Genomic DNA, 26356 nt, shown 5'->3' on the forward strand with positions numbered 1-26356 from the left:
ATTTAGTGGACCCTTCAATTTATGAAGAAGAAAAAAAGGGCGGCCTAGTGCACGAGGCCGTTTCCGTGATGTACACAGCTTTATCCCTGGTTTGCAGAGAGGCTGTTTCGGTGACTCCAACCCATGACCACCAGGTCACAATGGAGCAACGTAACCTTACCGTTGCGCAAAGTTGAATTGCTAGGATTTACTTTTTGATGATTTTCCCCTGTTTCACTGACAAAAGTTGAATTGCTCAGATTCTTTCCTGGTTATAAGACCGGTTTCCCTAGCATCACTCAAAAATTTTCCGCAAGAAATGTTTTTCATACCATCTAAAGAGGGTCAAGTTGCGTTTAAAGTTTTTTAAGCACGAAAAATATATCAAATGAAACAAAATATTGTCCTCTATTATCGTCCTGAGTACTACAAAACTCCCTCCCTAGTCCCTCCAAAGATCATTACCGGAAGGAAAAGAGGGTTATACCCCTTCTCTATCCATCTAAAAGAGAAATTATAAGGTGCCCAAGAGTGAAATCTGATGTAGGCGGTATGACATAAGTACCACAAAGGTACCGCCCTTGATATTAGATCCAACAGCACTGTTGGATCAAAGACCAAAGGCCGTACTGCCTATACTGGACTTCACACTCTGCACCATATAAAATCTCTACGTCACGCTTCGCAACATATATAAATCCTTGAGTTTAGCATACCTCCTATAATATATACTGATCGTGGTTCTTTCTACTGTCATTTGTTTTCTTTCTATGGAAAATTATATTGGAAATCTTTTTTCATGAAAAAAATTCTGTGAATTTTTTTCATGAGATTTGCTAGGGTCCACCACAAAAGGCATTTCGTCTTCATTCATGAGGTGGCTGGTCTGTCGCATGCCAGACCAGCCACCTTGCGAGACAGACCAGCCGCGATTGGACGCTAGCATTCCCTTTTTCTATCGTAGATTTGTTTACACCATGGGTGGGGCGCATTGTTTTGATTAGGCTCATCATTTACACCCATGCAGAGCCGGCCCACCTTCTCTCTCCAAAGTTCCAAACCCATGCATCTGATGGAGCCCACCATTTGACACTAGGCCCACTATCACCACCCTAATTCATGCATAGGATGGGGCCACCATCTCCATCCATTCATGCATAGGTTGGGGCCCAACATTTTGCACCATGTTTTGATAGGATGGGTCCCACCAAGTCAACTCAAAACAATGCATCGGGAGGGGCCCACCATTTTACACCATATTTTGATGGGGTGGGTTCCACGATCTCCACCCAAGCCCATGCTTAGGGTGGGGCCACCATTATACACATGTTTTGATGGGGTTGGGACCATTATTTTACACCCATGCATGGCGTGGGCCATGAATGCTAGTCATTCTTATGAACACGAACTACTGGTTTAACGATCACTGCATAAGATATTGCAAAACAATACAAATCAAATATTTATGCTACAAATTGGTGAAAAGGATTTCCTTCACCTGCTCAAACCAGTTTAATAACCATCCCAAAATCACAGCCTGCAAGCTGATCATGCTGCTTTTAGAACCTGAGCCAAAACCTCAAAATAAAAGTCACATATATCTTGAATACAAAAAGATCTAAATTGAAGTATGACCCATGGCTATGAAATTGGCAAAGACAAAAGACAGAGACATTCATCCCATCAAGAGAAGATAATACATCTAATGGCTAATTTCATAATGAATTTGTTTTTGAATGATAGAGAATTTTATTAAGAAAGAAAAGGAAAAACCCGCGACCGAGATGGTCAATACAAAGAAAAGAGCAAGCAAAATACAAAGAAGACTACAACAAAGAACAGAAAACCTCAAGGAGCGAGTAAGTCTAATTTCATAAAGATTTTCCTGCTATGAAAGTGTCCTTTCCAATTTCTGATGGGCAATAGTTGTTTCTAGCACGCGGGTATTAATAAATTCTTTACAAGAAGATTGTAGATTTTGAAATATGGGGTTGGGTTCATCAGTTTCAGCAATAATGGTGCTAACCTCATGAACTAATCTGACAAGAGTATCCTTCTGAAACCTATTGGCGTTGGAATTAAATAAATCCAACCACGCCTTTTTGGAGAAAGAATACAATGCACTCTTCTGATCGCTGCAAATGCAGGAAATGGCCGCAGCGAGCTTGTCTTCTTGTAATTTCATGCAAAATCTTTCCTTGATGATAGCAGGTGGTACAACCCGACCAGATCGAACCAAGTAATCCCAGGTTATGTCTAGTGACTGAGCCTGTTTCGCAAACTATGTCAGTGATTCCTCTTGATATGAACATCAGAGATAAAAGAAAATGCTACTGATATGGGCACTACAAGTTTTTGATAATTGCACCAACTATTTTTGTATTTTATTGTTTAAACAGCTGCCAGAGGTTATTGAAGATCCTAAAAAGCACTCAGAAGCCAATTAATGAAGAAACGACAAGCTGAGTTCATGCAATTATCAAAACATGGTAGTGCCGATATCAGTGGCCTAAGAAAATTAGAGGCTGAGACGATAATGACAGTCATCACTAAAACCTCCAGAGATAACCTCATCATTAGACCTACAAGTCAATATCAAGCCAAACCATAGTCAGCAAGCCAAACCATGTTTAAAACGTGATTCGGCAAAAAAAAAAGGGATGGGAAAAACAAAAAAATCGAGTTTCACACGGTATTGGTTAAAAAAAAAGGTGTTTAAAATTTGGTCATTTACAAAATATAGTGGGGATAAAGTTGGAAAGTTGGCCAAAGAAATGCGTTTTAAACATGCTTAAAATGTTTTCCTCAAAAAAACGGAGTTTGTTTTACTGTAAAAGTTTGAAACTCAGTATTAAATGGCAAACCAATAAACCATGTTTTTTTGGGCTAACTATGAGCCAAACCAATGCAATCTGAGCACTATATCGAAGTAAAATCAAATGTAAAAATTAGAAAAATACCTTTCCAGCCCGGGAAGCTTCCATGATCATCCATAGGTGGCGTTTCGCATTGAAATGGTACCCATGATCTAGCATTGCTTGATAGACATTCTCGAAATCATCCCATTTCTTTTCTGCAACACATGCCTCTAACATGGTATTGAATGAGAATCTATCTGGGATTACCCTCTCATTGTAATTAGTTTCGCTGCCTATGTAATGGTCACCATCTAATATCTTCTGAAATAGATCCATGGCTTCTTCAAACATCCCGTGTTCTCCGTATGCTTTCAGCATTATGTTACAAGTTATTGTGTTTGGGGAGCAAAACTTCTGCATTTGGTTGAAAATGTATGCACCATTTTCAATACTGCCCGACTCCAGACATGCTTGAATCAATCCAGTGTATGTCACGACCAGAGGCTTAGTTGCAACCTTGCATATTTTGTCAATCTGGGAAAGATGACAAACCCACAATAACTTTTTCTGATGTCTATCTAAAACAAAATTGTTTTGAGGTCAAAAACATCTGGACCCCTTTGATTGATAAGTACTATCCTTCATATGGTAATGATTGAAAGCATGAACATGAGCACATTTTTTCATAGCTAATCAGAGGGACAAGTCAAAATCACCATTAGTGTGCTAGAGAACCAGAGACAGAAAGAAATGGAGAATACAAGAGGAAAACTAGAAGATAATATTCACTAAGGGCCCGTTTGGATACCTCCCATTTTGTATTTGGATTTGAAATTGAGTTTTGAATACAAATTGAATAGATCCGGCAGCTCATGTAGAGGGAGAGAGAGAGAGGGAAGGGGGTACTTCCTAGTGGAGGGGAGAGGTTGAGGAGCAAAGAGGGTGAAGGAAACTGCCAGATCTGTGGATTTCCAATTTCTTATTTCCACAGCAAATTTAGAAATCTGTTTTTTTTTTCACTGTCAGCTGCTGAATTAGAAATCCAAGAATTTGATCAAATCAATGCAAAAAGGGCTGCAAATGTGACAAACCAAAACTTCTCGGCATCCAAATGGGCCCTAAGAGATTAAATAACGCCATCTCCAACAGCTTAAGCTTTTGGAGTAATTGGTTGTTTCAAATGGTATCAGAGTAAAGGTCCCGAGTTCAAAAATCCTTGATAATAAAAATCCTCATATAATGGCCAACCCAAAAGAGAGGCAACGTGTGCCACATGTAGGCCAACCCTAAAAAGATGGGCCACAAGTGAGGGGGAGTGTTAAAGTATAAAATATTAAATAACGCCATCTCCAACAGCTTCAGCTTTTGGGGTAATTGGTTGTTTCACAGTAAAGAAGGTTGTGCTTCATCTCGGCCTTCTATCATTTCATTAATTCACCAAAGAAAACAGCTAGATACTAGGCAGTTCATAAAAAAGATACAAATACAATAAAAACCTGTTAGCAACAAGAATAAGAATGATAGATGTGCATGATTGCAACAGATATATAGGGTGTAAATCAAAGGGAACTGTAAGAAAGAGCATTGTGTAATGTCGTGAGAAATAGAGATAGAAACCTGGTGTACTGATTCTTGGCATCTTCCTGCACTGCAGAGGCAACGAGCGAGATCGTAATAAAGGCTGGCGGAGCCCACTATTCCTCGTCTTTCCATATCCTGGACTGCAGATACAGCCTCGTCTGTTTTACCTTCTCTATGAAGAGTATTCACAAGAACTGTAAAAGATAAACCAAGAGAATATAGGTCACTAAATAATGGAGAAGAAATGGAATAATTTGGTGCAGTGGTGTGATTGTGTCAAGCACCTTTGTAATTCAAAGTGTTTGGAATTGAGGTCTTCTCCACTTTTCTGAAAAATTCATGTACCAAGTTGTACTTGCCACATGCAAGCATTACCTGTTCAACCATGCACCATATATAAAATGGTCAAGAAAATTCCTAGACCCTTATTTGATAAATAAAGGTGCATCTTGTACATCCTAATTTACACTTAACAAACTAAAGGCCGGGAATGGGAAGGGTAGCCATCTAGATAAAGGCAACAATCAAAATGTAAAGGGAAACCTATGATAGATAACCTAGGAAGGTGATAGTTAAATTTCTACAAGTTTTGTGTATGTCAACCAAATAGGGATGCGCATAATAGTTATTAAAAAAAGCATGAAAAAGGTTACTGGAAAATTTCAAGAAATTATAATTTGCAATAAGAAGGTCAAATAGTCCAGAAGATATTAGTTGAAGACATACTTTCGGTTTAGTGCTATCGTACATCTCTTTGTTGTTGAGAGGTAGTTCAATGTCAGCCATATCAACATGTATCACTAGGATCCACCAGATAAAGGAAAATTAGATCGTAGCTAGATAAACTACTTTTTCCCTTAGAACGGTGGGATGAGAAGACGAACAAAGAGTGCCTACCATTATGTGAAATAGGAAAATTACAATCAAAGTTGATTTTCTTCTTCCTATATGCTCACACTAACCAAATTGGAACCAATATCCATTTGTTATGAAGGAGCTTAGGGAAAAGATTGTGAGAGCGGTTGGGTGTTAACTCATCAGTCCTAGGTTCAAACCCTACTTGGTGAGATTTGATTAACTCTTAGTGCATTGTTAGTCAAATCAAAAGGGCAACTCAAATGTGTTTCCCAAAGGGAAATAATATAATTATGGTTAATTTATAGAGATATGATCATATATTGAAGGTCCTTCTAAATAAAAAATTGTATAGGATTAGTTCAAGCTATTTTTTTTCATTTGTAAAAAAAGTGGGAAATTTTAGATATATTTTTCCTCTCCGAACTTTTCCCAAAAAAAATTTTGCAATCCAAACAGGGCCTAAGTGAATAAAATAGGAAATGCCCCGTGAAGGGAGCACACCCACATTCCCATGAATTATTTTTTCCTTGTCTTCTTCTCATTTTTCTTCTTATCTCTTATGATCAGCTAGGTTATATTTCTACATGGTATCTAAGCAGGATTAGATCCATCTTATCCCAAATCTGATCACATCTCCTCTTAATGCTATATCAAGGAGTAACAACAACCATCTAAGAGATGAGAAACAAAACTATCCCTCTCTAGGTCATACATCTGTCCCCATCAGCAGTGAGAAACATTGCATATAAGATCTGAGATTTGCGGTATGTGGTGGATCAAGATCATCAATGTAGTTTTAACAATTTTTTTCTCCAACTTTGTGGACTGATAGAAGAAGATTTATGGAGATTTAACAAAACCTTGGGTTCTGAAATTCAAAAGACCAGATTTGGAACATTTTGATCTAATCTCTCCCTAAGAGAACCTTTTTAAAGAGTTTCTCATGCTGTAGCATCATTTTTTATGGTGAATCTTATGAAAGTGGTTTGCACTGGCTTAGATGAAGATTGAGAGTCCTGGAATATTTTTCTAAGGGTATTATGATTGTGGTGGTGGTCTGTTTTTCTATGTTTTTTGCCTGAAATTATTTTTAATTGAGAAAATTCTGTCTGCGAGCCAATAATAGTTGCTAATTGATGTGTTTGAAGTTGGATCATGTTGAAATAAATTCAAAAGACTTTTCTATGACAAATTTAACTACATATCAAACCCAGGCTATGATTTGTGGACACAGACCCGAGAGTCGCGTGTCAACATGAACACAAAGTGTCGGACACGGGAAACCCCCAAAATTTAGAAACGGGAACATGGCTAACAAAAAGTATATATAATCATGATTTGTAGACACAGATTCGTGTGTCGAGTTTCAACACGGATACGATGTGTTTGACATAGCAACTCCTAAAAATCTAAAAAATGGTGACACACCCATACACGTACATGCATATAAAATTACATATTAATATGATAATTTGCAACAATATAAATACGGTATCCATTTAACAAACTAATAAATCTTAGGATTAATCAACTATAATCTAAAACAAACATGAGATAAACAAATAACAACACATTCATCAAGTTAATCCAACCTCTTTAGTATCCAATATGCAACGAGAAAGAGAGACCAATAGGATATGGGTTTTAGGTTTAGGGAGGGGACATAACATCAAATATTGGTTAAAGAAGAGCTAAAAGAAGAGTGAATAATAAAAGAGATAAACACAATATTAGATAATTAAACAGAATGTCACACTTGACACGGTACAAAAACATGCTGACACACCCACATTCTGTCTGACACTTCTAGCAGTGCAATTGAAAGTGTCAAAAGGAGTGTCGACACGTGTGGACACGCGTGTCGTGTCGGACAGAGCATGACACGTGTTTCGGCAATAAATTCAATGTGTTAGCTAAATCATAGAACCCAGGGAAGTAGTTAGATAGACCACCCTGGAGTCCTGATCGGGACTTTCAAATTGGATGGGTCAAATTATCCTGAATGGTCACAATCTGTCAAAATGTTAGTCGGGAACATATCCATATGAGGATATGTAAATGGACAAATAAAAGGGCCAGAGGATGATGATCCCAAATTTGAGAACTGAGAATTTGAAAATCTTTCGGTGATGTCATGGCCGTTACACTATTCAGCCTAGCATCAAAAGAGGATTGTTATTTTTGCGTATGGGACACTGCTGATCAAATATGCTCCCATGAACATGATATGTCAGCTACATCAAGGCATAGCAAATCTTCTTCAAGGGGAGATGTTCGTTGAGGAGTACTATGGTATCCTCAAAAGCAAATGGAAAGCATTGGATCATTACCAAATTAGTAGTCTTATCAGAGATCTTAATTAGTGTAACCTTCTTTCCTTGGCATTATGTCTTTCAGGACCTAAAAATGAGAAAGATTATTGGTGGTAGTCATGAGAGTAGCGGCGTGTACCTTTTGGACCAAGTTGGACATTCTACGTCAACAAATTTCCATTCAGAGTCAGTCACGAATATACATCGGGTGATATTATGTCACTCATGCCACAAATAAAGATCTTTCATAAGATGATTCAAAATCAATTTGAAACCAATATCAAGATTTTTCTGCTCTGATTATGCTGGTGAGTATACCTCACATGACCTTCAAAATTATCTAGTGGAGAATGAAAGTGAATTTTAGAGTTCCTGTCCCCACACCCCACAACAAAATGATGTTGTGGAAAGGAAAAATTGTCGTCTCCTAGAAGTCGCTAGGTGTCTGGTTCTAGGACTGAACGTTCCAAATATTATTGGGGTGAAGTTGTTTTGATTGCATCATATTTGATAAATTGTATGACTTACCATGTGTACAATGGAAAGTTTCCTTTCCGAACAGTCAAACCTCATACTCCTTTGCTATCAGCCCAAAGTATTCGGATTGTCCACATTCATTGTCAAAGTAAAGACAAGTTAGGGGCTCAAGCTGTCAATTGTATATTCTTGGGCTATTTCAATTCTCAAAAGGGTATAAATGTTACAGGCATTAGATAAAGAAATGATATGTTTCTAGGCATGTAATCTTTCATAAGTTCCTAATTTTTCACCTTTCGGAAAACATTTCGAACTCCAACTTCAGAGAAGATCAGCAGCATTCAACTTTCGGAACTTCCTGAGCATGAGAGCTCTCTATCATTGCCTATTGCTGCCCCTTCCAAAGATGGTGCAAAATTGATCCAGGTTTACACTCGGTGAAAGAAGGGAGCTGAACCGACCACAAATCCAAGCAATTTTCACCCATCAGAAGCCTTAGACTCGGGCATTGTTCCTAATGTGACATCGACTCATTTTTTTTATCTCCCGACTTACCAATTGCCTAATACAAGGGTAACAATTCTTGTACGTCTCATCCTACTTCTAACTTTGTTTCCTATGAGACTCTGTCTCCCTCTTACAAATCTTACCTATCTTCAATTGCTTTTCTGATCCTTAGCTCATCCACAATCGAAAGAAGCAATGGTTAAAGAAATACCAGCAGTAAAGAAGGAGAAATTATATGGTGGCCGCCCATTACATATAAAGGGCAGAGAGAGAAAATATCAACCCCCTTGATTTTTGATCAAGGGGAAGGTCAAAAAAGGGGGTTTGACGTGGATCAAAAATTAAGGGAGAGAGTTTTTTCTCCCTCTGCCCTTGTTGTTCGACGGTCGGCCACCATATAAATTCTCATAAAGAAGAATCAAACTTGGAAGTTGGTTAAGTTACCAAAAGGAAAACAAGTGATTGGGTGAGCGATTGTACACACTCACCAGATGGGTCGATAGTCCAGTATTAAGCCCACTTAGTAGCAAAGGGGTTCACTCAAATATATACAATAACCAAGAGAAAATGATTTCCTTAACGGTGACCTCTAGGAAGAAGTCTGCATGGCTCTACCACCATGGTTTCTGCCTAAGAGGTGAGAGCCACAAGATCTGTAGGCTAATGAAAGCACTTTACGGATTGAAACATTCACTGAAAGGTTTAGCTCAGAAATAACACACAAAAGCATCTAAATAAGTTGTGTAGATCACTTTCTTCAATAAATGGGGATGGTAGGAACACCAAAATTCCAGTGGTGTATGTGGATGGCATAGTCATAATATGTAATGATCTAAGACTATCCAAGATCTAAAGGATTACGTTGGGTGTATCTTTGACATGAATGACTTGGGCCCCCTGAAATACTTCCTAGGGATTGAGGTAGCCAGATCGAAACATGACATCTTCATATCACAACAAGAATACGTTCTTGACCTGTTGAAAGAGACAGGCAAACTTGGGTCAAAGCCTGCAAAATACCCTATAGAAGCAAATCATAGAATAGATGATCAACAAGGAGTTAGTTACTGACCAAGGAATCTATTTTGGCTGGGAAGCTGATTTACCTTACCATCACTCATCACGACATCACCTATGTAACAAGGGAATAATTATTGCTCTCCCAATCCCCAAAGCGTGTCTTTTCTTTTTCTCTGGTTGTTTTCTATTTCTAATACGTTAATCTTGTGGGGCATTTCAAGAGACCATTGGAGTTTTTGTTATGTATAAATAGATTTAAAAGCTTTGCTCCATGGCTAATCATGTAACTAACCTTTTTGCTGATTTCTCTTGATTTTTTACCTGTTCTTCTTTGTTGAACATTTAAATGCATGCTCTATGCACCTCACTGCTATCTCCCATTTAAATTTTTTTATCAATAATGAGACTATTCCAGCCCCTCTAGAAGAAGAGCCTCCCAAGAGAGAAACATGAGAAGGCAATTATTACCTCCATGATAAGCCCATATGTTGTACTTGAAGGCCGTATTTGCTGTTGTTTTAGCTGTTGCAATACCCAGAATGCCCCTTCCCATTGTTTCCGGCGAACACAAGCATTTAAAACCTGCAAGAAATATGTACATGCCATTCGCACATTCTCATATTAAAATAACTTAAATCGGTTCCCTTCTACTTAGCTGTAGGGAAAATAAACATTTAGATAAAATAATTGGACAAATCCTTGAAGATAAAATGCACAAATAGCTGTATATCACAATTGACTCACAGCATTGTATATAACAACATCTGGTTCCAAACGTGGGTCCCACTTCTCAAGCATCCCCATTTTGAACTTCTTCTCCGGAACCGCTCGCATGCAATCAATAACATCAAAAAGTTCTTTCATATACCCCGCTTGTCCAAGAGTGACAGCAATACAATGATAAGCCGCGAGATCAGGATAAGATGACAATTCTTGCTGGAAAAATAACACTTTAGTTAGTTCTGACGTTTATGAAAATTGAGTGAGGACTATATGAAAATGATGAGAATTCTCTAAGCTTATAAGGACATGTATTACACGCATAGCATGAAATATGTTAAGTGCCTCCACGGGCCTCTTTGCCTTTCCAAGCACATCAAGTACCGCTGTGTAAATGTATCTGCATCATACACGATGTTTTTAGTGGATGCCAATGAATGTCAAATATCCCAGATCTATTAAAAAGGTAAGCGGGAACTGATGGACAAAATGATGGTGCCACACTGATACAAAGGAATTCAGAACAATGGCCAAAACCATTAATGAATGTCAAAGATCAGAAATCTACTAAAAAGTAAGCAGAAACAGATGGACAAAATGACAGTGTCACCCTGATACAAAGGAATTCAGAACAATGGCCAAGACCATCCAAAGGCAACCAACAAAATCAATATAGCGGTAAAGAGAGAGATGCATTTCTTGCTAAGGGTGACTTATAAAAATGACAAAGTTACATGGAAAGCATCCTAAGACAATAAAAATGTTGGGCCTAACTTCCAAGATTAAGACATAGAATGACGTAAACATCGTTTTAAATTTCAGCCTAAATATTTTGATTTCGGTCCAAACCGACACCGAAAGTACATTTTTTGGGTTATTTAAAAGATTTCCACCGAAATTTTAAAAAATACCAAATTTTTTAATGATTTTGGCCGAAAGTGAAATATTTCAATTCCAATGGTGGCCAAATCCGACACCGAAACCGAAATTTAAATCCTTGGATGTGAGTGTTACTTGAAAAGCATCCTTAGTAGGTAAAAATTTGAGCCCAACGTCCAAGCTTCAGATGCATAACATCAACTATGAATGTTTTCTATGCAGATAAAGAAGTAAAAACAGTACTTGCTCTTGTAGGACTTGAAGCGCTCACGCAAATGAAGCCATTGAACCACTTGTAAAGCTCGTCTCCAATTTCCAAGTGAACCCAGTATCTGGACAACCCTCAAAACAGTATGATCTGTGAATTTGATACCTGCACTGTGCATCATCTTAGAGAACTGCCACTCGGGTATATTGAGATCTGTACCATTCAACCTTTAACAATTGAATAATTTTAAGTCAGTCAGTGATCAAACCTTTTAGAATTGATATATTCCATAGATGAAATCCTAAGATTGTACATTTGTAGGCTACGATAGTACTATAAAACAATTAATGCAGATACAGCTAACTGGAAAAAAAAGAGGAAGATTAACTGCAGAAAATGAAAAAGAAAAAAGATTAATACAGACAGTAGATATTTGTTAACCCTTATAGTCATTATTGTTTTGTGACAATTTATGCCCCAGGTTCTCTAAGCTGGGAATCAGCCGACCCCAACTAGTTTGGGACAAAGGCTTAGTTGAGTTGAGTTGAGTTGAGTTGAGTCTCTAAGCTGGGAATCAGTTTACTTATTCTTCAGATGATATTTGTCCTACATCCATTTGTAGGGAAGGGCTCACCTAAACTTATGTATAGCAAACAACAATCAAGGATGCGATAAGAGCAGTAGCGGCTAGCATGCTTTACAAAGCAGATTTAGATACACTTGTTCTTTTTATAGGTAAGCTGGCTTGAACCCACGACATCATGGTTGACACACTTGGGATATTCCAACTGAGATACAGGCTCAAGCCCAGATTTTAGACACAGTAATAATGTTTAATTGGGATGATTTCTGTAACACTTTAAAATTGCAGTCAGAAATTGTAGAAAGAAAGATTGATAAAAGTAAAAAAAATTCAACATAGAGAATACAATTAGAACTATTATGACTTGAGAAATGATGAACCACAGTCAATATGTGTGAAGGAGAAAAAACATATATATGCAAAAAGTTATGGTACTCTGTTGCTTATCAGGAATTTGATTCTCTTGAATTTCTACTTACAGATGTAGAGACTCACCCAGTTGCATGGAAAAACAGGAAAATAGTAAAGCAAGAACAGTAGGAAACTAAAATACTTACCCCTTTGCTAGCTTCTTAATTCTCTCTTCCATTTCCATCCGCAGGACCCGTGGCCTATTCCTGACATCTGTGAATACCTCAAAAGACTTGAAGGCTTTCCTCTCCATTTCCATGCCACCATCATCGGTGTCATCTGTGAAGAGCTGATTTGGCCTAGTGGATGTTTCATTTTTTGTTGAGAGTTTATATCCAGCACCCTTTCTGCCCAATCTATCACGCATATCAGTGCTTCTAGGACCGAGTTTCTGTGCTCCAAAAGCATCCTTCTGCAACCTAACATACTTCTGTCTACTAGTTTGCTCAAAAAAATTTGTTCCATCATCACAAGATTTCAAACTCTTACTTTCCAGTACATGCTTACCAATCTCAGACTTGCTTATCTTACTTTCAACCCTACTACTGTAAACCCTATCCCGCTTAAAAATACGGTTATTATTCTCAGACTCAGCAGTCTTCCTATAAACATCACGTCCATGAAAACTTTTCCTTACCGTGTCATTGTTAACAAAAGCCTCTCCTGCCACACTTCCATTAGTCTCGGAATCTCCTATCTTCCTTTCTATATTAACCCCATAAGGTTTCTCCATTTCCAGCGCACTCTTATGAACGACAGACTCATCGATTATCATTTTGACATTATTACGCCTGTCATTTATCCATTTCCCATTTGGTTGCATCTGTCTCTTCTGCATTTCAGAGTAATTCTCATTGTGTATCAGTTTTCTTCTCTCACCAATCCCATTACCACTGATACCATGCAGTTTTCTACATGGTCCAAGTCCCTTGTCATCCTGCAAATCCTTCTCACTTTGTCCGTAACCTAATTTACCACTACTTGAAATTTGACTACTTCGCATACTATCCTTATCTGAAAACCCTTCCCCTAAATCCAAGTTACTTTTATTGCTTTTGATGTCAATGTATTTTTTATACACTTTCAATCCACTCCCACCCTTCAAATCCCTATCTCTTCCTATGTGGCCTAATTTACGTCTACCAGAGTCTTGGCTAGTCCCTCTATTATCTTTCTTGGAGGATAACTCATCTGCTCGATGTGTGATCCCATCCGAATCACCAAATTTATCATTTAATTTATGTCTACCCGAATCTTGGCTAGCCCCTCTATTATCTTTCTTGGAGGATAACTCATCTGCCTGATTTGTCATCCCATCCAAATCACCAAATTTATCATTTTTCTCACCTTCATCTCTCTCCACATAATCAATACTTTTCACTTTACTTTGATTCCATTTTGACCGACCCAAATAAACATCTTCCCCATTACCCACAACATCTTTCACAATTGAACTATTCTTTGTTTGATTTCCTTCAACATCTGTGATAGAAATCTTATCTCTACCAGTCCTAACAGACTCCATGGCCTTCACATATTCATCGAACACGGGCTCAAATTTGAATTCTTTCTCAAGTAGCCCTCCATCATTCAACTGTTTATCAAAATCCTTCTTAGGCAAAGCATTTAGTACTCTACAATTGGATGTTCTCACATTAAAACTCCCAATATGCTTTACCTTCTTCCCATTTAAAGCAATGCAGAAAATGGGTCTCTGACAAATTGAAAACCCACTAACAGAATAATGATTTGGGAAAGAATTAGAAATGGGAAATCCATTTTTTTCCAAACTAAAAGCACCCATTTGCCAATTTGACATCACCAACTCCATTACATCAGCTTATGCCCCAAAAAGTAACAAAAATCAGCAAAACCAAATATTCCCATTTCTCAAAACGACTTCTGCATATCTTAAATGGAATCCAAACATCATCCTTCTTTTATCATTGGTGAGATGAAAAGAAACAAAAGGATTTGCACATTAAAAAAAAAATGAAAAATCAAGCCACAAGTGTGAACAGTCTAGCAAAACTAGATGTTCCCTGAATATTAGTCACTGAAATCCTTAAAAAATAAGTGAACAAAATCACTTTCTTCTTAAATTCTAACCATTCTTCTAAGATTGAAGGAAAACTTACCGTGATTATGTATGGCTTGATAAACCCTAATGTAGGAAAGTGAAGAAACGGTCATGAGGATAACATGTGTGGGTTTTTGTGAAAAGAATAGTAGCCCTCAGGCTTACCAAATTGGTACTCCCCCGTAATACGGAGAAGATTTTCAGGGCCGGGATTGTCTATGTAGGCCCCAACAATTGAATGGCTTAGATCACCCAATTATGTGGGTCTCACTGTATATTTTTCTTTGGTTGCAAGTAAATGCATGGTCGTCCACACATAGAAACGTCTAAACAGTGGTGAATGTTCAGAAACATGTTTTTGGGTTGGTAAGCTGGGATCGAACCTGCCACTTTTGTTCAAAATGTTCAATAACGTGTTGTTCAAGAATCAGTGGAGAATGTTCAACAACATTTTGTTCAACTTGAGTTGTCCTAGATACAGCAATCGAACTACAGTAAATTTTTGGCCGTTTTAAAGTTAGTAAAAGACATAATTTTTCTTCATTCTTCAGTAAGGAAATTAGGCTCTGTGCACTTGCTTTCTCGGGAAAATAGAATTTCTACAATAAGTCAAACAATGACATGGAAAAGCCCATCCACGGGCTCTGTTTGGTTGCAAAAAGTAGGGAAGACGGCTAAGCATTTCTAGGAATATGAAATACCAAATGTTGTTTGGTTGTCATTTTTTAGCTCAAATCCCATTGGATTACTAGACATGGAAGAGAAATCATTATTAGCTTTTTGCTTAGGTGGCGCCTATGTGGCTGGATTGTCCCCTCCCCTACTTTTCCAATGCCAAACCTTGTTTTTGGTAAATTTTAGAGGGGAGAAGAGTAGAATATGAAATGCCATGTGTAATCATTACTTTTTTTTCTCTTTCTCTCTCCTCTTTCTCTCTCTTCTACTATTTCTTTTGTTAATGACACCCCTCCATTCTCCCACATGCTTTGACATCTAACCAAACACACTACCAAAATTCCCCAAAATTCCCTCTAATCTTCTCTAGACAAGTCTACACATATCCCACCCTTGTCACCTCCTTGTTGACTACTACTTCCACTAAAATCTCATCTAACCAAACAGAGCCTTAGGGATTTCATTTCCGACCAAAAACACTCGGATTTCTTTTCCCGAGAAAACTAGTGCAAAAAGAAGGGCAAGTAGTTTCTCTGGAAACCTTTTCCTGCGCAAGTGAACAGTTCAGGGAAAAGGTTCCCTGCACAGATTCCCTGGATTTCTTTTCCTAATGCCACGTTAGATTCCTGAGAAACATTTTCTTTTCCTTTCTCGAAAAAACAAGTGAACAGAGCCTTAGTAGAAATCCTAAATATTATCCATAGTTTAAGGATGATATTTAGGAAATTTGATCTCCTAAATATCATATCTCCTTCATTGTTGGCCTTTTGTTCCGTGACCCGACAAGGGCAAGACCTTATGGAATCCGACTTTGTTGGCCTCAATCTAGGTTCTTTGGAAAGAGTGATACACAAAATTTTAAGAATGAAGTTGAAGCACCTCATTTTCCTTCTCCACGATCATCTTTTTAGTCGTTTCTTGAGCTAAAATCCTCCTTGTGTTTTCCCTGTAGTTGGCATCATGTATAAGAAGAAGTTGGAAAGAGATTTGAAATAGCAAGGAACGTGAGGAGATTATAGCACCTAGGTGGTCCCCTCCAAATCCCGAATGGATAACATTAAATTTTGATGGCTCTAGCTTGAGGAATCTTGTGCCCTCATGATCGAAGGTGTCCCTAGAGATAAGAGCAACATCACAAAGTTGGCCTTCTCGGGTCCAATTAGTTTCAAGGACTTGAATGATGTGGAAGTGAGAGCAATTCACCAGGGTCAAATTGGTGTAGGATAGAGAGATGGACATATAGTAGAGGGGACTCTCATAACGTTATTAGGTTGTTGGAAGGCTGAACTCCTCACCCTTGGAGAGTTTATGAGCTCGTTGATGAGATTATGGACCGGCTAGAGGAAGAGGCAGAGATTGGAACAGAAATATCAACCAAGTCATCATACGTTGACTCGGTGAAGAAAGGCCGTTTTCAAACTGCAAAACAGGTGTAAACAAATTTTCAGATCCTCATGTATCATATAATTCATGATTTGCCGGAAAATTCAGGTGCATAGCTCCTTAGGCTCCCTTTCTTTCGACGTAAAATGGGCGTAAAACAAAATTTACACCCATTTTTCCGCTAACAAATGGGCATAAAATCTGTTTTATGTCCATTTTCGTCAAAAGAAATAGAGATTTGCATTGAGTCCAAGGCATTCAAATTTTGTATTTATGATGTAACCAGGATTGTTAGTAACTGGAACAAATGCTGAAATTTCAAGCATGAGGTACTGATCACATATGCACTGCAGTGACAAAACCCAAATACTGAATTCCTGTTATGAAATGTTGTCCGCACTCCTATATTTTGATAATGACACTCCTGTATTTGTTTTCAAATTTCGAGTTGGCTTTCCCCGGTAGTTACAACTCACCAAAAGCCATCTATAGTTGTGTCTAACAAAGCGAGGTTTGTCATTATCAAAACATGTGAGTGCAGACGTCATTTCCCTGTTTGTTACATGCTCTCGGTCAAGAACAGCAGACAGTTTGGCTATTTTAGTTTGGTAATTATAGCTTGTGATTTCTCTAAATGGGGAGTGTACAGTGTTAGTCATGTTTTCAGCTTTCCTATATCCAGCAATCTAATTCAATATCAGTACTTGTATCTGTGATCTGGACCACTCACTCATGTGGGTCCCATATAGGACGGACATAAGTCAATTATGCTGAAAATTGATAAGAGTTTTACTTGTTGGTTGTGAATAGTTGGCTAATTCTATAAAGGATTGATATCCAAACTACAAGAGTTTTACTAGTTGGTTGTGAATAGTTGGTCAAGTTTATAAGGGATTGATATCCAAACTAGAGTAGTTTGGTAATGGCAAATCTCACTTTCTTCTACTTTTTAATCAACTGCTAATGGCTGTAACAATTAATCTTGCAACCTGGGTTGGGTTTTACTTGATCTGTATCATTCCAACCCGAAAATACCCTAAGTCAGGATCCGAAATCATGGGTCATGGGTTGGAGGTGGTTTTCAGGTTGAAAATCCGACCCAATCTTGGGGTATAAATAAAAAATAAAAAAAATCTGAAACCCAATTCTCATAGCATAAAAAATTTTTCCCCCCATTTTATTAAACTTTGGGATTTGTTGGTGCAAATAGGGAAATTATAAAATGAAAACTGCAATAGTATGATCTTAGAGAAAGATGGAAATACCAAATAGAGAATAGATAATCCTCAATATCTGTAGAGCTGCTGTACGTCATCGAACGCTTCACTTAAGACGTTATTCGGCCATATTCCGGTGCAAGGATCTGACGACCGAACCGTCTTCAGAAACAACGATTAAGTGTTGGTGTGCACCCACCAAACACTTTGAAGGCAAAGCTTCGAGTCTCTCTTGTTAAGCAAATCGGGCTTTACAAAACACTTTGAGGCTTCTTATGAAGATCTTAATCTCACACTAAAATATGGGACACACCCTTGGTTGTCTTTCCTTTCACACATCTAGGGGTGCAAGTTTGGCCATATCAGCCCTGACCCGCCTTGAACCCGAACAGGGTGAGGGCTGGATTTTCCAAACCTGAGGGCAGGTCAGGGTTCATTTTTTTAGACCCTGACTCGAGTCGGGTCGGGTTCTGGGTTAATGCCTCGGGCACCCTAACCCGGCCCGACCCTAAGTTTTCTATTATAGAATTGAACCATCTGTGCATGTTTCTTTTGCTAATGTTTTCTATTATCTTGGATTGGTGTTTCTTTAGATTATTATTATTAATTGTCTCTGTTGCCCGTCATGTTGTTGAATTCATATTGTCTTATTTTGTTCCATTTCTCTGTTTATTGATCATTTTGCTCTATATGATAAGTGGTTGCTTTATTTTTGGCACTCTTAACAGGTATTTGTACTAGGGTCAATTAGAGTCGGCCCGTCTCGGCCCTGCCCAATCAGGGCGGGCCAAGGCCAGCACTGAGCCGTGTAGGGCGGGCAATGGTTCAGGTTTTTGGGCCCTGACTTAGGGTTAGGGCGGGTCAGGGCCAAGATAATGGGTTCCAGGGTTGGGCTAGGGTTTTGAAAAACCCGACCCTATTGCAGCCCTACACACACCACAACAATGGTGAATAGCCTTTTTCTTTTCTCTCTTATTAGAAGCTAGCCAAGAGTCTCTTCATTTTATGGAATCACCCTTAATGAGAGAAGCTAGCCAAGAGTCTCTTAATTTTATGGAATCATCTTTAATGAGAGAACTAAAGGCATTCAACTAAAATGAGAAAACCAAAGAGCCACCATAAATGAAATACAAAGAGTCACCAAGAAAGCCCCACTCTTTTGTCCTTTTGTGTATGACTTTTGGAGTACCAAGGAATATGAAAAGCCACTTTAAAGCCCAATTATGAAATATTTGAAACTTAGATTTTTTTAATAAAAAATCCAACAGGATTTACTAGGGATCATCGCAGAAGGCATTTCGCGGACAAGTTGTTGCGCGCGAAATGCCTTTTGCAATGGTCCCTAGTAAATCCCTTAAAACTTAAAAGTTAAGACCCATACACTCCTCTCTTCATATCCACTCCTACCTACTTCAATCTCTTTCGTTTCTTTAAAGTCTAAAAGGTATGTTACTTTCAAGGTAAAAAGAGTGTAGGACAAATTGGGCAATGATAAATTCGCACCCCCTTAAGGATAATTCGCACCCCTTTAACATGAATTGAAGTAAAAAAGCATTAAAGTCCGTCAAATTTTTGGCACCTCCTTTAAAGGGGTGAGAATTTATCTTCGCCCAACAAATTTTACATCCTTTTTTAAATGGAAAATTTGTTACACGCCCATTTTACGTTGAGAGAAACGGAGCCAAATTGAAAACTATTAGTTGGATCAAAGATATCTTTGTAGAATTATTTTCAAATCCGAAATTGTTAGTTGAATCCTCGCTTGGGTGGGACAGGGTTCTGGATTACCCGACCCGCTCCATCCAATAAGAAATGTGAAACTAAATGAAAAGTACCATTATCAAAATATAGTAGTGTTGATATCAGATCTTTTAATACTCCAATGTTATGTTTTTGGGCATGTGGAGTGCCCGATGCCAAAATACCTTTCAAAAGAGCATGTAGTTGTTGTCGAGAGAATGGCGGCGTTTTGGTGAGACCACTCCAAACTATTGTTCTAGTCAAAGTGGTTTTAATGGCATCCAATGAAAAGTCCAAAATGGAGATGAGGCAAGGGAATTTTCTGCCATTGGTTGGTTAAAAAAGGATTAAAAAAAAAACTATTTTTCATTTTTCCCATTTCTCATATTTTTAATATTTTACTTTTATTTTTTTATAATAAATGTTTTCCGAGGACCACTTTAGTGGCCGCGAGAACACCAATTGAAATAGTCTGCAGAAATCTAACCACACAATTGGTGTTGATTTGTTTTTTCTATGCTAGGATTTGTTTTGTGCAGATTCTAGGATTTGTTCGGTAACTTCGGTTGCACGAAAGCCGCGATGGCTTATGGGTTTTGCTCAACATTTGGTTGTCACATCCAAGGTTTAAAATTTTGGTTTCGGTACACCCCTTATTTGGCTGCCAATATAGAATTAAAATCCCTAGAGACTACCAGGGATGTCTCCTGGTTAATCATTGATTGTCTGTTAATGTGTCACGAGAGGGCATTCATGTGAAATCAAGACCATTGATATTATAGATCATCACAATTTGATCTATATGACCTTGTTCTCATGTTGAAAATCCAGTCCATTTTTATATATGAAAACGAAAATAATTTTTTTTGGGTGTGTTGGGCACTGTCATCTGCAAGGTTTCTCCCATTTTTACCCTGCAGATGACAAGAAAAACTAAAAAATTGGGAAGATCCCGTTTGGCAAACTCAACCTGGTTCGGCCCATTTCTCCATATCCACACGAAACAACGTTCGAGAATGGATTTTTGCCTTTTTTTTTTTTGGCCACTAGAACCAAATTTGCATTCTTTTCAATTAGTCCATTTTAGCATTTTTTACACAAATGTCACACTCAATGAACAATCTTACGCGGTTATGCTTCTAATTAGGGCTGCAACAGGGTCGGGCTGGGTCGGTTTTTTCAAAACCCTAGCCCAACCATGGATCCCATTATCTCTAAAACCACCACCCAACTGGAGGCCGAGTTTTGATTGATGGCTTGTATAATTGAATAAGTGGGACCCACTTGTATTTTGACATACCTATATTTTCTTGAGCTCCTATACGTTTTTCGTGCATATTTTCCACCAAAATACAAGTAGGCCCCCGCATTAGAATGGTCTGAGTCATTCATTTGTTGTTGGTCCCCACTGAAGAGGTAGTGAGTCAAAAAATCATCTCCACAAGATGATCCTAGTCCTTCGATCTGTGAAGGTTTATATACCATTAATTTTTAAACCTTTTGAGCTGTACCTTCTACAAAAAAAATATCGGAGGGTTAAGATTATCCAGATGATTTTTGATGCATGGTCTATCTATGGTGGGGATCAGTAGACCAATGAATGAATGGTTTATACTATCCAATTATGTGGGCCCACTTTCTTTCTTTTTTCTTTTTTTTTTCGTATTTTTGTTCTGAAAAATATGCTCTAACATCATGTAATTCCTCATTTCTGTATTTGCTTAACTCACATTTAATCGGAAAAAAAATTCAGCGATCCAAACCTAGGATTGTCTGACCTCATCTAGGTGGGGCCCGACATGTGAGCAGTTGCAATCGTCCTACACTGTCATCTGTCATAAACAATTTTTAGGGGGGACTCCCCTAATGGATAAATCGACTCCCCAAGTGTCTTTCTCGAGAGAACACTTGGGGAGTCGATTTATCCAGGAGTCGATTTATCACTGCCCTTTCTAGGGGAGTGACAAATTGACCTCCTATATATAGGTTAAAGAGGAGAGAGAAAGACACATTTAGAACACTTTTTATTCATCTAGCATAGAACAATTTTCAATGGAATGTTATTTTGCTTGAAAACTCTTTTACCTTAACCATATAGCATGAGTGGGGCCAACCATTTTACACAGTGAAACCGAAAGAGAAACACAAAAAAACTCAATCCTAAAGATGGGAGACCTGTTCCTTCATTCGTGACCCATTCTATAGAATTGAAGGAAATTTCATGCTTTGATGGGGTGAGGCCTACCATTCTACAACTCATATTTTGATAGTGGGCCCACATCTCCACCAAACCCATGTAAAAAAACCTCATTTTTTTATGGGTAGGGTCCACCATCTTATAGCCCATGTTTTAATAGGATCCAAAACATGCATAGAGTGGGTACCACCATAATTATCTCATGTTTTTTGATTGGGTGGGCCCCATCATTTCTGCACAGCAAGGACCCATCATTTGAGCAAGTACTGCAGATTAAGCAGACTACCTAAATCGGTAGTCCCAACTCCGAAACTTCCTCGCTTTTCTCGTCTTTTTATTTTTCTTCCTCGCCTTTTTATTCTCATTCCCTCTCTCATTTCTCGCACCTCTCGTCGTTTTGACCGTTTTCTCCTCTCTACACCATCGACTCGATTCGCATCGAATTTCTTGAAATTCATCTGAGAAATCGAAAACCCATATCCGATTTTCATTGTTTTCGCTCCCCATATATGTGATTTTGCCGATCTGTTTGAGGGTTGCGGGAAAAGAGGTGATTCTGATTATGGGTTTAGCGGAAAGGGTTACAGAGTTCATATCTAATTAAAGTTTCATATGGGTTTTATCTGTTCAATGGTTTGATATATGGGTTTGATTGGAAGAGGTTCGGAAGAGGTTTCTTTTTCTTGTTTTGATTGTGAAAGGAGCAGCAATGTGAAAAGGGTTTAGTTTCTGAAGTTTTTGGAGGCTTGTGGTTGAAAAAGAGGTACATTTCATGCAATTATTTATCGTCAAACATGTGTTTTTGATTAATTTTTCATTCGGTAGATTATTGCTAAATTTAATTTCTGTCTGTATTATGTTTGATTGTTTGTGTTTCAATTTCTTTATCGAATTGATTTGGTTGGGTACTCATCTATTTTTACACTATTCATCAACAATTAGGCGATTCACTATCATTTAACAACAATTACGCGATTTACATCTGTTATTGTTTAATTTTGGGGTTGGTTATTGGCAAAAGGACTGAATTTTTATCCTGGGTGGTTTTTTTAGCCTCTGTTAATGTGGTTTGTGCCTTTGAGGGTATCTTTGATATGTTTGTTGGTTTATTGTTAGGATAACACTTAGGTTTGGTAGTTTTTTCTCTAAGTCGAACTGGTTCCATGAGGCTGTGATTATGTTTATTTGGTTTTGTTGCTATGGAAATTGGTGATTTGTCCTTGAAATTGGCAATTGTCTGAACTTGTGATGATGCTTCTATGTCTGTTCTGATAGAATATTTTCTGTTATTGGTTTCACATATTGTGTGAATTATTATCAAAGAAAATGAAACCTGTCTGCTTAGTAGGGTTAATGTGGTCCTGACCCTTGTTTGGTAATTCACTATTTGCGATCATGCTCTTTGCGCTGGTTAGTTTACTATTTATATTTTCCCATCTGTGCAAGATGCTTCAGGAGGTTGAATTGGATGCTTTCCATAATTACTAGATATGATGTACAATTTGTTGTTTATTTGCTGCCACTGGAAGAGCTTACTCTTGTGCAACATAAATAGAACAATAACCACAAATTTCAAACTTAAATTCAACCCAAAATAATACCAAGCACATACCTCAATAATTGAAATGAAGGAGAGAAAGATAAGGTCACAAAGAGAGGATAACGGAGAAAAGGCAAAACCCTAGCTTCCTTAAATTCAATGTCTTAGTTTCGGATAAATCAGTTGTTGATACCAAAACTAGGTTTTTGGGTTAGATTTTCTCATTTAAATACTTGTTATCAGCTGGAATTTCATATTTCTTTTATTCATATATTTTCAATTGTTTATGCAAACTTGAGAGCTTAGCCTCTTGATTGCCATGTGATTATCTTTTTTCCATGTGCTTTATGTCCCTCTATTTTGCGTGCATGGATTTGATTTAGCCACCCTGTTGAAGAGTGTTAAAGGGTATCTTAGTCATTATGTGTAGTGTGAGGGGTATTGTAGTCTCCGTATCTTGTTGCACTTGCCCCACTTTGGGCCTAAATAGACATCATATTCATGAGAGAGCTTCTTAGTGGAGACTCTCCATTCCACTTCTTCCTTTAAAAAGAAAAAGAAAAAGTTCCTCTTCTTCTTCCTCTCTACCTTATCCGCCATTTCTAACATGGTATCAGAGCTAAGATCTAAAGGGAAAGGAAAGAAGAAGAATAGTTCTTTCATTCCACCTCTCCCTCACGCGACTCTCTCTCTCTCTCTCTCTCTCTCTCTCTCTCTCTCTCTCTCTCTCGCCGTATCTCACTCCCTCATTTTGTAAAACTCTAAAATCCCTCATCCACTCGCAAATCTCTCTCTCCATCCTGTAATACGAGGTACAAATTACGCTAACCCCCCTTCCTCGCAAAGCCCTACCATCAGAGCCTATTGCGCTCACCCTCCTACCCTATCCGTCCATCCCTTGTGCGCATCCCTATTCCACCCTCCCTCTTTTTCCTTTTACGCAACCCCCTATTTTTGCCGTAAGAACCACTCCCTTCATCCATCATCCCTTGTCCCTCCATCCAAAACCCCATTGTAAATCTATCCACCCTCCCATTCCCAAATCCCCTCATCCCTAACCCTTTTCCATCCAAATCTCCATCTAGAAACACAAATCTCCAAATCTCAACCCCAAATCCCTTATTCCTCTATACTTTCTCACCACCATCCCATTTGAGGAAGAAACATTCTTCCCAAATCCCATTTGGCATCTCCAAACCCTAAATCTCCATCAAAAACCCTAAATCCTTAATCTCAAACTCTAAATCTCTCAACCCTACGCTTTGTTGTGAGTCCCTAAACCCCAGCCCTTTTTGTAAATACCATTTGTAAATCGATCAATCCAAATAAAAAAAACCCCAAGAAAGGTCCCTTCGTCTATATTCTTTTCCTTTCTTTTCTCCATCCATATCATCTTTTCTTGTTCCTTTTTGGTTCTAACCCCATAAATATCTATCGTTCTCAATATTGGTCTATTATTAGGTTCTTTCTAGTTTCCTTAACCCCTTCAAATCCTTTCTTTCTTTCTTCCTTTTTTGAGCCCTCACCCCCTCCACTCCATCTTAATCTTTGTCCTCTCTCCTCTATATTCACTGTCTTCTATGGCATTTGTCTTGATCTCAAGCGTGCACCCCAAGTGTTTGATGAAAATTCTAAGAGGGATGTTGGGCCTTGAAGTTCTTCTTTTCGTTGCAAGTTGAAGGCCTTCGGCCTCAACTTGGGGAGTGTTGTAGGCATCATGTAGTTCCATGGATGGAGTGTTGTCTTCTTCTTGTTGTCTTGATTGTTGTCTTGTTGTCGTCTCCAGGTTGATGTAGTCTCGTCCTCTTTGTTGTAGAGTTTTAAGGGGTATCTTAGTCATTATGTGTAGTGTGGGGGGTATTGTAGTCTTTGTATCGTGTTGCCCTACTTTGGTCCTATATATATACATCATATTCATGAGAGAGCTCCTTAGTGGAGACTCTCCTCCACCCTCTCCATTCCTCTTCTTCTTCATCTCTACCTTGTCCTCCATTTCTAACACACCCAAAAGAATTGCATCAACTTCTTTCCTCTTGTTGCTTAAATTTCAAGAATGCTAATGATACTAACAAACAAACTTTTGTTGAAATGGAATACTAACAAACAAACTAGTCATTGAGTTCATGTTTTTCTTACGAAGTTGGTTTTCATTCAAGTTTCTACAACATTTGTATGGCTTGGTTGGTAGTTCATGCTTATCAGGTTACCACTTAAAGAATTTTTGGACTTGGCAGGCTTGGGCCCATTTCTCATTTGGAAGATTTGTCGTGTTGCAGCAACAAAGTAGTGGGTTCAAGACAGCTTATCTACCACTACCAGATAAAGAATAATCTTAGGACCTGGTTTTTTAACTTCTTTTTCATGCTCACATGAGTTTGCCTATGATTTTATCTTCACCTTTTGCACTTATTTCCAGCATGATGCTGTGATTCAATCAGTTTTTTTTTTTTTTTTTTTTTACATACTGGATGATTATGAGCCTGATATAATGTGTCTCGTTGCATCACTAACTGATGATTTAGTAAGGATGACCGTTTGTTTGATTGTCGGCCACTTGGTTGTGTTGTTTCTCCTTTTCCTCTCTTAGGGTTTTGTGTTCTCCCATTTTTACTATCTTCCCGTCTTAAATATGTTCATCATATCTGAATGAAAGAACAAAAACCATGAAGGCTATTGGCGTGCTTTCTTCTGTGTGCATTACTGTGTCTCGTTGCATCACTAAGTGATGATTTAGTAAGGATGACCATTTGTTTGATTGTCGGCCACTTGGTTGTGTTGTTTCTCCTTTTCCTCTCCTTAGGGCTTTGTGTTCTCCCATTTTTACTATCTGGTACTCGGACATTGGCTCGAGGCATTTTCTCTACCCCTTCTTACCCTGCCCTGAAAAAGCAAGGTCTCCCGTCTTAAATAAGTTCATCATATCTGAATGAAAGAACAAAGACCATGAAGGCTATTGGCGTGCTTTCTTATGTATGCATTACTGTTTGCCTTGTGATTTTCTTTCAATGATGCTTGCAGGTCTTAGGAAATGCAATATTTTCTTGTTTTCTTAGCTTAGATTAGTTTCTGGGGGAAGCTGCTACGACTTTCATTGGTTACAGGACCATTAGTTCGTACTAAGCTCCCTATGG

At 38.2% G+C, this 26356-nt stretch overlaps 2 protein-coding genes across 4 annotated transcripts in view; one reads left to right on the plus strand and one right to left on the minus strand.

The window, feature by feature from the left end:
- Positions 1-1662: 1662 nt before the first annotated feature.
- Positions 1663-14710, minus strand: EMB2279 (pentatricopeptide (PPR) repeat-containing protein). 2 transcript variants are annotated; one of them, XM_077397204.1, is made up of 9 exons: positions 12540-14710; positions 11435-11626; positions 10631-10712; positions 10337-10528; positions 10061-10174; positions 4703-4793; positions 4455-4612; positions 2940-3371; positions 1663-2260 (listed from the first exon to the last, which is right to left on the minus strand). In XM_077397204.1, the coding sequence occupies exons 1-9, from the start codon at positions 14222-14224 to the stop codon at positions 1868-1870; spliced, it is 3339 nt and encodes a 1112-aa protein (XP_077253319.1). In that variant the 5' UTR covers positions 14225-14710; the 3' UTR covers positions 1663-1867. The 2 variants fall into 2 exon arrangements, with proteins under 2 accessions (XP_077253319.1, XP_077253320.1); XM_077397205.1 differs by having other exon boundaries at positions 1663-2248; positions 12540-14704.
- A 7335-nt stretch (positions 14711-22045) lies between these two features.
- PUB4 (RING/U-box superfamily protein with ARM repeat domain-containing protein) overlaps positions 22046-26356 on the plus strand; it is a 13430-nt gene continuing 9119 nt past the window's right edge. For both annotated transcript variants that reach the window (XM_077397206.1, XM_077397207.1), the window contains exon 1: positions 22046-22448. The gene's annotated coding sequence lies outside the window, so the exon portion shown is untranslated. The remainder of the gene's footprint in view (positions 22449-26356) is intronic.

This window comes from Tasmannia lanceolata, unplaced genomic scaffold (assembly GCF_043159265.1).
Source record: "Tasmannia lanceolata isolate RefF3 unplaced genomic scaffold, GAP_Taslan_0.1 ptg000015l, whole genome shotgun sequence".
Lineage (NCBI taxonomy): Eukaryota > Viridiplantae > Streptophyta > Magnoliopsida > Canellales > Winteraceae > Tasmannia > Tasmannia lanceolata.

Bases quoted from the DNA above. Each gene is read 5' to 3' on its own strand.
- EMB2279 (XM_077397204.1), bottom strand. From the start codon at position 14,224: ATGGAGTTGGTGATGTCAAATTGGCAAATGGGTGCTTTTAGTTTGGAA. The intron at 11,627-12,539 runs GTAAGTATTTTA...CAATTGTTAAAG, and splicing joins ATTAAGAAGCTAGCAAAGGG to GTTGAATGGTACAGATCTCA. The intron at 10,529-10,630 runs GTAATACATGTC...TTATTTTTCCAG, and splicing joins ACATATTTCATGCTATGCGT to CAAGAATTGTCATCTTATCC.